General features: G+C 44.4%; 1 protein-coding gene across 3 annotated transcripts in view; it reads right to left on the bottom strand.

The window, feature by feature from the left end:
• Positions 1 to 13,451, bottom strand: part of rasgrp4 (RAS guanyl releasing protein 4) — an 85,950-nt gene that overhangs the window by 34,628 nt on the left and 37,871 nt on the right. For all 3 annotated transcript variants that reach the window (XM_064975377.1, XM_064975378.1, XM_064975379.1), the window contains exons 5-8: positions 6,829 to 6,948; positions 5,944 to 6,033; positions 3,323 to 3,461; positions 1,406 to 1,579 (exon numbers count right to left, since the gene is read on the bottom strand). In XM_064975377.1, the coding sequence (XP_064831449.1) occupies positions 1,406 to 1,579; positions 3,323 to 3,461; positions 5,944 to 6,033; positions 6,829 to 6,948 (523 nt within the window). The remainder of the gene's footprint in view (positions 1 to 1,405; positions 1,580 to 3,322; positions 3,462 to 5,943; positions 6,034 to 6,828; positions 6,949 to 13,451) is intronic.

The raw sequence follows: 13,451 nt of genomic DNA, 5'->3' as shown, positions 1-13,451 counted from the left end.
GTCACTGTCTGTCACTTTGATTACTCAAATGTTTCTCTCGACCTGTGTGCACCTACATTGTAAACCTTCATTCATAGGCTAGGTTGTAGCAACCTCATGATGGGTACAGGGAAAATTAGAGTATCACGTAGTAGCTTAAACCTGTCGATGTCACATTGAACTGGGTGAATGGAATATGAAGGACAGTCATCCAATATGCTGTAATAGAAATAAGGCCATGCTCATGTAAATACATTAGTCCTCCCTTATCTTAAACGTCACCAACCGCCGCTGGCAGGCACGTCTAGATGGGAACTCTTCTTTCATGGAAACTACTCCCACACTTCATATACTGTACAGAACTCACACTAGCTGGTTTGTTGTTTCTAAGTTACCTGGGGTACGTGTATGAACCTGGTGAATACCTGGGGCCTCTGCTGAGCGGTGTGTGTGTGTGTGTGTGTGTGTGCGTTTATAGGTTACCTGGGGTCTCTGCTGAGTGGTGTGTGTGTGTGTGTGTGTTTATAGGTTACCTGGGGTCTCTGCTGAGTGGTGTGTGTGTGTGTGTGTGTTTATAGGTTACCTGGGCTCTCTGCTGAGTGGTGTGTGTGTGTGTGTGTGTGTGTGTGTGTTTATAGGTTACCTGGGCTCTCTGCTGAGTGGTGTGTGTGTGTGTGTGTGTTTATAGGTTACCTGGGATCTCTGCTGAGTGGTGTGTGTGTGTGTGTTTATAGGTTACCTGGGGTCTCTGCTGAGTGGTGTGTGTGTGTGTGTGTTTATTGGTTACCTGGGCTCTCTGCTGAGTGGTATGTGTGTGTGTGTGTGTGTGTGTGTGTGTGTGTGTGTGTGTGTGTGTGTGTGTGTGTGTGTTTGTAGGTTACCTGGGCTCTCTGCTGAGTGGTGTGTGTGTGTGTGTGTGTGTGTGTTTTGTAGGTTACCTGGGCTCTCTGCTGAGTGGTGTGTATGTGTGTGTGTGTGTGTTTTATAGGTTACCTGGGATCTCTGCTGAGTGGTGTGTGTGTGTGTGTTTATAGGTTACCTGGGGTCTCTGCTGAGTGGTGTGTGTGTGTGTGTTTTTATTGGTTACCTGGGCTCTCTGCTGAGTGGTATGTGTGTGTGTGTGTGTGTGTGTGTGTGTGTGTGTGTGTGTGTGTGTGTGTGTGTGTTTGTTTGTAGGTTACCTGGGCTCTCTGCTGAGTGGTGTGTGTGTGTGTGTGTGTGTGTGTTTTGTAGGTTACCTGGGCTCTCTGCTGAGTGGTGTGTATGTGTGTGTGTGTGTGTGTTTATAGGTTACCTGGGCTCTCTGCTGAGTGGTGTGTGTGTGTGTGTGTTTATAGGTTACCTGGGGTCTCTGCTGAGTGGTGTGTGTGTGTGTTTATAGGTTACCTGGGCTCTCTGCTGAGTGGTGTGTGTGTGTGTGTGTTACCTGGGCTACGTGTAGGAACTTGGTGAAGACCTGGGCTCTCTGCTGTGCAGTGTGTCTGCTCAGAATCATCAGCTGGACCCACTGAGACACCCCATTACACATCATGACACTGCGCTCCAGGGATGGGTTGTCCCTCACAGAGCCACGCACCACGTAGCTACGGTAGTCCAGGAACTGACGCAGAGCAGGAAAGGACAGACAGGTAAGACAGGACACAGGAGTGGACAGAGAGAGAGAGAGAGAGAGAGAGAGAGAGAGAGAGAGAGGCAGGTAAGAGAGGACATGAACTTGTTAAAGACATTCTCCGCTACTTTTGTAAGCCTTTTAGCCAGTACTGAGCATATAGCTCACAAGCCAAAAGTGATCCCTGAAAATCGCCTACTAATCGTGCTATTTAACATTGCTCTCACTTTCTTGCTCGCTGTCACTGAAATGGCAAGAAGCTGTCACTCAATTGGCAAGGTTTCATCGGATTTCTAGGGGGCTGGACCCACGTGAGGGAAAATTGCTCCGCACAGCTTCTAATCGACGTAAAGACAGTAATTCTGCTCATAGTTGATTCATTAATGAACTACACATTGACACATCCAGCCCAAAGAGAGTAGTTTAAAAAAATAAAACTTACTAGTCGCCAAAGTACCAGAGCATGTCTTTAACAAACAGATTTGTTTTTTTTTTTTAATCAATTTAAATTAACCTTCCTGCAGTGTTAATCCATTTAGTTGTTTGTGGTCAAATAAAATGACATTGTTTAAGGGGAATCAGTCTCAGTTTGGCTCTGCTAATATTTTATAATCTCGATCTTGTAAAGAGTAGTAATTTGGGATGCAATGTGCTTTGTAGATCAATGATTCCCAGTCCAAGCAATGCAGTCCACCTCAAACACACATATTGACTGACTAACTGACTGACTGCTTTAACTGACTGGCTGGCTGGCTGGCTGACTGGCTGGCTGGCTGGCTAATTGACTGACTAACTGGCTAGTTGACTGACTAACTGACTGGCTGGCTAACTGGATAGTTGACTGACTGACTGACTGGCTGGCTGGCTAACTGGCTAGTTTACTGACTGACTGGCTGAGTGGCTGGCTAGCTGGCTAACTGGTTAGTTGACTGACTGGCTGGCTAACTGGCTAGTTGAATGCCTGACTGGCTGGCTGGCTAACTGGCTAGTTGACTGACTGACTGGCTGGCTGGCTAACTGGCTAGTTGACTGATTGACTGGCTGGCTGACTGACTGGCTGGCTGGCTGGCTAACTGACTAGTTGACTGACTGACTGGCTGACTAGCTGGCTGGCTGGCTAACTGGCTGATTGACTGACTGGCTGACTGACTGGCTGGCTGGCTGGCTGGCTGACTAACTGGCTAATTGACTGACTGGCTGGCTGACTGGCTGGCTGGCTAACTGGCTGATTGACTGGCTGGCTAACTGGCTGATCGACTGGCTGGCTGGCTGACTGACTGGCTAATTGACTGACTGGCTGGCTGACTGGCTGGCTGGCTAACTGGCTGATTGACTGGCTGGCTGGCTAACTGGCTGATTGACTGGCTGGCTGGCTGACTAACTGGCTAGTTCACTGACTGGCTGGCTGACTGGCTGGCTGACTGACTGGCTGGCTGGATAACTGGCTGATTGACTGGCTGGCTGGCTGGCTAACTGGCTGATTGACTGGCTGGCTGACTAACTGGCTGGCTGGCTGGCTGACTGACTGACTGGCTGGCTGACTAGCTGGCTGGCTGGCTAACTGGCTGATTGACTGGCTGGCTGACTAACTGGCTAGTTGACTAACTGGCTAGTTGACTGACTGGCTGGCTGACTGACTGGCTGGCTGACTGGCTGGCTGACTGGCTGGCTGGCTGACTGGCTGGCTGACTGGCTGGCTGACTGACTGACTGGCTGGCTGACTCCCTCCCTCACCGAGACGTTGCAGAAGTTTTTGAACTCCAGGTAGGAGAGGTGTTCAGCCATCTCATCCGGCTCCATGTGGTCAAACAGTAGAGAGACCTTCCTCTTCTTTACAGACTGAGATGGGGCCTGGGAGACTGGGATCACTGGACTTTGGGGGGGGGGAAACAATATGATTATTACATTACTGTTATACCTGGGGATAAGTAAACAACACACAGGACAGCAAGTATTAGAGTAGAATAGAATGGACTGAGACGGAGCCTGACAGGCTGAGGTTCGCTGGGCTATTGATTATTACATTACTATATTGTTACTATTATACTGAGGGGAAACACCATTATGTTTCAGTGATTACAGTAGAATAGAACAGGCAGGGATGATTACAGTAGAATAGAATAGGCAGGGATGATTAGAGTAGAATGGAACAGGCAGGGATGATTACAGTAGAATACAACAAGCAGGGATGATTACAGTAAAATGGAACAGGCAGGGATGATTACAGTAGAATAGAACAGGCAGGGATGATTACAGTAGAATACAACAAGCAGGGATGATTACAGTAGAATGGAACAGGCAGGGATGATTACAGTAGAATAGAACAGGCAGGGATGATTACAGTAGAATAGAACAGGCAGGGATGATTACAGTAGAATAGAACAGGCAGGGATGATTACAGTATAATAGAACAGGCAGGGATGATTACAGTAGAATGGAACAGGCAGGGATGATTACAGTAGAATAGAACAGGCAGGGATGATTACAGTAGAATGGAACAGGCAGGGATGATTACAGTAGAATAGAACAGGCAGGGATGATTACAGTAGAATACAACAAGCAGGGATGATTACAGTAGAATGGAACAGGCAGGGATGATTACAGTAGAATAGAACAGGCAGGGATGATTACAGTAGAATGGAACAGGCAGGGATGATTACAGTAGAATAGAACAGGCGGGGATGATTACAGTAGAATAGAACAGGCTGGGATGATTACAGTAGAATAGAACAGACAGGGATGATTACAGTAGAATGGAACAGGCAGGGATGATTACAGTAGAATGGAACAGACAGGGATGATTACAGTAGATTAGAACAGGCAGGGATGATTACAGCAGAATGGAACAGGCAGGGATGATTACAGTAGAATACAACAAGCAGGGATGATTACAGTAGAATGGAACAGGCAGGGATGATTACAGTAGAATAGAACAGGCAGGGATGATTACAGTAGAATAGAATAGGCAGGGATGATTACAGTAGAATAGAACAGGCAGGGATGATTACAGTAGAATAGAACATTCAGGGATGATTACAGTAGCATAGAACAGGCAGGGATGATTACAGTAGAATAGAACAGGCAGGGATGATTACAGTAGAATAGAACAGGCAGGGATGATTACAGTAGAATAGAATAGGCAGGGATGATTACAGTAGAATAGAACAGGCAGGGATGATTACAGTAGAATTGAACAGACAGGGATGATTACAGTAGAATAGAACAGGCAGGGATGATTACAGTAGAATAGAATAGGCAGGGATGATTACAGTAGAATAGAACAGGCAGGGATGATTACAGTAGAATAGAACAGGCAGGTATGATTACAGTAGAATAGAACAGGCAGGGATGATTACAGTAGAATTGAACAGGCAGGGATGATTACAGTAGAATAGAACAGGCAGGGATGATTACAGTAGAATTGAACAGGCAGGGATGATTACAGTAGAATAGAACAGGCAGGGATGATTACAGTAGAATTGAACAGGCAGGGATGATTACAGTAGAATTGAACAGGCAGGGATGATTACAGTAGAATGGAACAGGCAGGGGTGATTACAGTAGAATGGAACAGGCAGGGATGATTACCGTAGAATAGAACAGACAGGGATGATTACAGTAGAATAGAACAGGCAGGGATGATTACAGTAGAATAGAACAGGCAGGGATGATTACAGTAGAATATAACAGGCAGGGATGATTACAGTAGAATAGAACAGGCAGGGATGATTACAGTAGAATAGAACAGGCAGGAATGATTACAGTAGAATAGAACAGGCAGGGATGATTACAGTAGAATAGAACAGGCAGGGATGATTACAGTAGAATAGAACAGGCAGGGATGATTACAGTAGAATAGAACAGACAGGGATGATTACAGTAGAATAGAACAGGCAGGGATGATTACAGTAGAATAGAACAGGCAGGGATGATTACAGTAGAATAGAACAGACAGGGATGATTACAGTAGAATAGAACAGGCAGGGATGATTACAGTAGAATTGAACAGGCAGGGATGATTACAGTAGAATTGAACAGGCAGGGATGATTACAGTAGAATAGAACAGGCAGGGATGATTACAGTAGAATAGAACAGGCAGGGATGATTACAGTAGAATTGAACAGGCAGGGATGATTACAGTAGAATAGAACAGGCAGGGATGATTACAGTAGAATAGAATAGGCAGGGATGATTACAGTAGAATAGAACCGGCAGGGATGATTACAGTAGAATAGAACAGGCAGGGATGATTACAGTAGAATAGAACAGGCAGGGATGATTACAGTAGAATAGAACAGGCAGGGATGATTACAGTAGAATTGAACAGGCAGGGATGAGTACGTGACAATATTACCTGAGTTGTGAGAAGGTCTCAAACGTACAGGAACATTTCCCTCTGTGACAGGAAGCGTACTCAAACAGACATGGTGGGATGGCATCATAACTAAAACATCGAGGAGAAAGGAAAAACAAAATCCAAATCAAATTTATTTATAAAGCCCTTCTTCCCTCAGCTGATATCTCAAAGTGCTGAAACCCAGCCGAAAACCCCAAACAGCAAGCAATGCAGATGTTGAAACACTTCTCATACTTCATTCAACCAGTAGACTCTGTTACCAGTCATAGAGCTCTTTGTACCAGTGGACTCTGTTACCAGTCATAGAGCTGTTTGTACCAGTAGACTCTGTTACCAGTCATAGAGCTCTTTGTACCAGTGGACTCTGTTACCAGTCATAGAGCTCTTTGTACCAGTGGACTCTGTTACCAGTCATAGAGCTCTTTGTACCAGTGGACTCTGTTACCAGTCATAGAGCTCTTTGTACCAGTAGACTCTGTTACCAGTCATAGAGCTCTTTGTACCAGTGGACTCTGTTACCAGTCATAGAGCTCTTTGTACCAGTAGACTCTGTTACCAGTCATAGAGCTCTTTGTACCAGTAGACTCTGTTACCAGTCATAGAGCTCTTTGTACCAGTGGACTCTGTTACCAGTCATAGAGCCCTTTGTACCAGTAGACTCTGTTACCAGTCATAGAGCTCTTTGTACCAGTGGACTCTGTTACCAGTCATAGAGCCCTTTGACAGACAGCTGTTAGTAGAGACGAAGATCTTTGTCACCTACTCTACTTGTCACCTGGTCTCCTGGTGTGGTGACAGGCCTGCACAACGGGCTGGAGCTAATACATACCTACAGCACATCCATTCAGTCAGACACACACGCACAAACACAGTGTGACTCACAGGTAGGACGTGTCTATGATGTCCTGTGTCTCAGACCTGGCCAGGGTCCACAATTCTCCCATCATCTGCTCTAGTTGAGGGTCAGCCTCAAACACCGCTGGGAACCTGCTGATCCACTGTCTATAGGACAGAACACAGTTACTATAGTAACAACACAACAGTATATAGCCTCAAACACCGCTGGGAACCTGCTGATCTGCTGTCTATAGGACAGAACACAGTTACTTTAGTAACAACAAAACAGTATATAGCCTCAAACACCGCTGGGAACCTGCTGATCTGCTGTCTATAGGACAGAACACAGTTACTATAGTAACAACACAACAGTATATAGCCTCAAACACCGCTGGAACCTGCTGATCTGCAGGACAGAACACAGTTACTATAGTAACAACACAACAGTATATAGCCTCAAACACCGCTGGGAACCTGCTGACCTGCTGTCTATAGGACAGAACACGGTTACTATAGTAACAACACAACAGTATATAGCCTCAAACACCGCTGGGAACCTGCTGACCTGCTGTCTATAGGACAGAACACGGTTACTATAGTAACAACACAACAGTATATAGCCTCAAACACCGCTGGGAACCTGCTGATCTGCTGTCTATAGGACAGAACACAGTTACTATAGTAACAACACAACAGTATATAGCCTCAAACACCACTGGAACCTGCTGATCCACTGTCTATAGGACAGAACACAGTTACTATAGTAACAACACAACAGTATATAGCCTCAAACACCGCTGGAACCTGCTGATCCACTGTCTATAGGACAGAACACAGTTACTATAGTAACAACACAACAGTATATAGCCTCAAACACCGCTGGAACCTGCTGATCCGCTGTCTATAGGACAGAACACAGTTACTATAGTAACAACACAACAGTATATAGCCTCAAACACCGCTGGAACCTGCTGACCTGCTGTCTATAAGACAGAACACAGTTACTATAGTAACAACAAAACAGTATATAGCCTCAAACACCGCTGGAACCTGCTGATCTGCAGGACAGAACACAGTTACTATAGTAACAACACAACAGTATATAGCCTCAAACACCGCTGGGAACCTGCTGACCTGCTGTCTATAGGACAGAACACGGTTACTATAGTAACAACACAACAGTATATAGCCTCAAACACCGCTGGGAACCTGCTGACCTGCTGTCTATAGGACAGAACACGGTTACTATAGTAACAACACAACAGTATATAGCCTCAAACAGTATATAGCCTCAAACACCGCTGGGAACCTGCTGATCTGCTGTCTATAGGACAGAACACAGTTACTATAGTAACAACACAACAGTATATAGCCTCAAACACCGCTGGGAACCTGCTGATCCACTGTCTATAGGACAGAACACAGTTACTATAGTAACAACACAACAGTATATAGCCTCAAAAACCGCTGGAACCTGCTGATCCACTGTCTATAGGACAGAACACAGTTACTATAGTAACAACACAACAGTATATAGCCTCAAACACCGCTGGGAACCTGCTGATCTGCAGGACAGAACACAGTTACTATAGTAACAACACAACAGTATATAGCCTCAAACACCGCCGGGAACCTGCTGATCTGCTGTCTATAGGACAGAACACAGTTACTATAGTAACAACACAACAGTATATAGCCTCAAACACCGCTGGGATCTGCTGTCTATAGGACAGAACACAGTTACTATAGTAACAACACAACAGTATATAGCCTCAAACACCGCTGGGATCTGCTGTCTATAGGACAGAACACGGTTACTATAGTAACAACACAACAGTATATAGCCTCAAACACCGCTGGAACCGGCTGATCCACTGTCTATAGGACAGAACACAGTTGCTATAGTAACAACACAACAGTATATAGCCTCAAACACTGCTGGGAACCTGCTGATCTGCTGTCTATAGGACAGAACACAGTTACTATAGTAACAACACAACAGTATATAGCCTCAAACACCACTGGGAACCTGCTGACCTGCTGTCTATAGGACAGAACACAGTTACTATAGTAACAACACAACAGTATATAGCCTCAAACACCGCTGGGAACCTGCTGATCTGCTGTCTATAGGACAGAACACAGTTACTATAGTAACAACACAACAGTATATAGCCTCAAACACTGCTGGGAACCTGCTGATCTGCTGTCTATAGGACAGAACACAGTTACTATAGTAACAACACAACAGTATATAGCCTCAAACACCGCTGGGACCTGCTGATCTGCTGTCTATAGGACAGAACACAGTTACTATAGTAACAACACAACAGTATATAGCCTCAAACACTGCTGGGAACCTGCTGATTTGCTGTCTATAGGACAGAACACAGTTACTATAGTAACAACACAACAGTATATAGCCTCAAACACCGCCGGGAACCTGCTGATCTGCTGTCTATAGGACAGAACACAGTTACTATAGTAACAACACAACAGTATATAGCCTCAAACACTGCTGGGAACCTGCTGATCTGCTGTCTATAGGACAGAACACAGTTACTATAGTAACAACACAACAGTATATAGCCTCAAACACCGCTGGAACCGGCTGATCCACTGTCTATAGGACAGAACACAGTTGCTATAGTAACAACACAACAGTATATAGCCTCAAACACTGCTGGGAACCTGCTGATCTGCTGTCTATAGGACAGAACACAGTTACTATAGTAACAACACAACAGTATATAGCCTCAAACACCACTGGGAACCTGCTGACCTGCTGTCTATAGGACAGAACACAGTTACTATAGTAACAACACAACAGTATATAGCCTCAAACACCGCTGGGAACCTGCTGATCTGCTGTCTATAGGACAGAACACAGTTACTATAGTAACAACACAACAGTATATAGCCTCAAACACTGCTGGGAACCTGCTGATCTGCTGTCTATAGGACAGAACACAGTTACTATAGTAACAACACAACAGTATATAGCCTCAAACACCACTGGGAACCTGCTGATCTGCTGTCTATAGGACAGAACACCGTTACTATAGTAACAACACAACAGTATATAGCCTCAAACACCGCCGGGAACCTGCTGATCTGCAGGACAGAACACAGTTACTATAGTAACAACACAACAGTATATAGCCTCAAACACCGCCGGGAACCTGCTGTCTATAGGACAGAACACAGTTACTATAGTAACAACACAACAGTATATAGCCTCAAACACCGCTGGGACCTGCTGATCTGCTGTCTATAGGACAGAACACAATTACTATAGTAACAACACAACAGTATATAGCCTCAAACACCGCTGGGACCTGCTGATCTGCTGTCTATAGGACAGAACACAGTTACTATAGTAACAACACAACAGTATATAGCCTCAAACACTGCTGGAACCTGATGATCCGCTGTCTATAGGACAGAACACAGTTACTATTGTAACAACACAACAGTATATAGCCTCAAACACCGCTGGAAACCTGCTGATCTGCAGGACAGAACACAGTTACTATAGTAACAACACAACAGTATATAGCCTCAAACACCGCCGGGAACCTGCTGATCTGCTGTCTATAGGACAGAACACAGTTACTATAGTAACAACACAACAGTATATAGCCTCAAACACCGCTGGGATCTGCTGTCTATAGGACAGAACACAGTTACTATAGTAACAACACAACAGTATATAGCCTCAAACACCGCTGGAACCGGCTGATCCACTGTCTATAGGACAGAACACAGTTGCTATAGTAACAACACAACAGTATATAGCCTCAAACACCGCTGTAATCTGCTGATCTGCTGTCTATAGGACAGAACACAGTTACTATAGTAACAACACAACAGTATATAGCCTCAAACACCGCCGGGAACCTGCTGATCTGCAGGACAGAACACAGTTACTATAGTAACAACACAACAGTATATAGCCTCAAACACCGCTGGAACCTGCTGACCTGTTGTCTATAGAACAGAACACAGTTACTATAGTAACAACACAACAGTATATAGCCTCAAACACCGCTGGGACCTGCTGATCTGCTGTCTATAGGACAGAACACAGTTACTATAGTAACAACAAAACAGTATATAGCCTCAAACACCGCTGGAACCTGCTGATCTGCAGGACAGAACACAGTTACTATAGTAACAACACAACAGTATATAGCCTCAAACACCGCTGGAACCTGCTGATCTGCAGGACAGAACACAGTTACTATAGTAACAACACAACAGTATATAGCCTCAAACACCGCTGGGAACCTGCTGATCCACTGTCTATAGGACAGAACACAGTTACTATAGTAACAACACAACAATATATAGCCTCAAACACCGCCGGGAACCTGCTGATCTGCTATCTATAGGACAGAACACAGTTACTATAGTAACAACAAAACAGTATATAGCCTCAAACACCGCCGGGAACCTGCTGATCTGCAAGACGGAACACAGTTACTATAGTAACAACACAACAGTATATAGCCTCAAACACCGCTGGGAACCTCCTGATCCAACATTTAATTTTTAGTAATTTAAATTTGAATTTGGCGCTCTGCAATACAGCGGATGTTGACGACAATGATCCCGCTAACGGGATGGGTGCATCTTAGCTACAGGTCAGGATATCTAGGTAGAGGTCAGGATATCTAGGTAGAGGTCAGGATATATAGGTAGAGGTCAGGATATATAGGTAGAGGTCAGGATATATAGGTAGAGGTCAGGATATATAGGTAGAGGTCAGGATATATAGGTAGAGGTCAGGATATATAGGTAGAGGTCAGGATATATCGGTAGAGGTCAGGATATATCGGTAGAGGTCAGGATATCTAGGTAGAGGTCAGGATATCTAGGTAGAGGTCAGGATATCTAGGTAGAGGTCAGGATATATAGGTAGAGGTCAGGATATATAGGTAGAGGTCAGGATATATAGGTAGAGGTCAGCATATATAGGTAGAGGTCAGGATATATAGGTAGAGGTCAGGATATATAGGTAGAGGTCAGGATATATCGGTAGAGGTCAGGATATATAGGTAGAGGTCAGGATATATAGGTAGAGGTCAGGATATATAGGTAGAGGTCAGGATATATAGGTAGAGGTCAGGATATATAGGTAGAGGTCAGGATATCTAGGTAGAGGTCAGGATATCTAGGTAGAGGTCAGGATATATAGGTAGAGGTCAGGATATATAGGTAGAGGTCAGGATATCTAGGTAGAGGTCAGGATATATAGGTAGAGGTCAGGATATATCGGTAGAGGTCAGGATATCTAGGTAGAGGTCAGGATATCTAGGTAGAGGTCAGGATATCTAGGTAGAGGTCAGGATATATAGGTAGAGGTCAGGATATATAGGTAGAGGTCAGGATATATAGGTAGAGGTCAGGATATCTAGGTAGAGGTCAGGATATATAGGTAGAGGTCAGGATATATAGGTAGAGGTCAGGATATCTAGGTAGAGGTCAGATTATATAGGTAGAGGTCAGGATATATCGGTAGAGGTCAGGATATATAGGTAGAGGTCAGGATATATAGGTAGAGGTCAGGATATCTAGGTAGAGGTCAGGATATATAGGTAGAGGTCAGGATATATAGGTAGAGGTCAGGATATCTAGGTAGAGGTCAGGATATATAGGTAGAGGTCAGGATATATAGGTAGAGGTCAGGATATATAGGTAGAGGTCAGGATATCTAGGTAGAGGTCAGGATATCTAGGTAGAGGTCAGGATATATAGGTAGAGGTCAGGATATATAGGTAGAGGTCAGGATATCTAGGTAGAGGTCAGATTATATAGGTAGAGGTCAGGATATATCGGTAGAGGTCAGGATATATAGGTAGAGGTCAGGATATATAGGTAGAGGTCAGGATATATAGGTAGAGGTCAGGATATATAGGTAGAGGTCAGGATATATCGGTAGAGGTCAGGATATATAGGTAGAGGTCAGGATATATAGGTAGAGGTCAGATTATATAGGTAGAGGTCAGGATATCTAGGTAGAGGTCAGGATATCTAGGTAGAGGTCAGGATATCTAGGTAGAGGTCAGGATATATAGGTAGAGGTCAGGATATATAGGTAGAGGTCAGGATATATAGGTAGAGGTCAGGATATATAGGTAGAGGTCAGATTATATAGGTAGAGGTCAGGATATATAGGTAGAGGTCAGGATATCTAGGTAGAGGTCAGGATATCTAGGTAGAGGTCAGGATATATAGGTAGAGGTCAGGATATCTAGGTAGAGGTCAGGATATCTAGGTAGAGGTCAGATTATATAGGTAGAGGTCAGGATATATAGGTAGAGGTCAGGATATCTAGGTAGAGGTTAGGATATATAGGTAGAGGTCAGGATATAAAGGTAGAGGTCAGGATATATCGGTAGAGGTCAGGATATATAGATAGAGGTCAGGATATATAGGTAGAGGTCAGATTATATAGGTAGAGGTCAGGATATATAGGTAGAGGTCAGGATATCTAGGTAGAGGTTAGGATATATAGGTAGAGGTCAGATTATATAGGTAGAGGTCAGGATATATCGGTAGAGGTCAGGATATATCGGTAGAGGTCAGGATATATAGATAGAGGTCAGGATATATAGGTAGAGGTCAGGATATATCGGTAGAGGTCAGGATATATAGGTAGAGGT

Source organism: Oncorhynchus masou, chromosome 9, assembly GCF_036934945.1.
Source record: "Oncorhynchus masou masou isolate Uvic2021 chromosome 9, UVic_Omas_1.1, whole genome shotgun sequence".
NCBI classification, from domain to species: Eukaryota; Metazoa; Chordata; class Actinopteri; order Salmoniformes; family Salmonidae; genus Oncorhynchus; species Oncorhynchus masou.
Note: the sequence above shows the minus strand (reverse complement) of the source record. Positions and strands in the feature narration are given on the sequence as shown.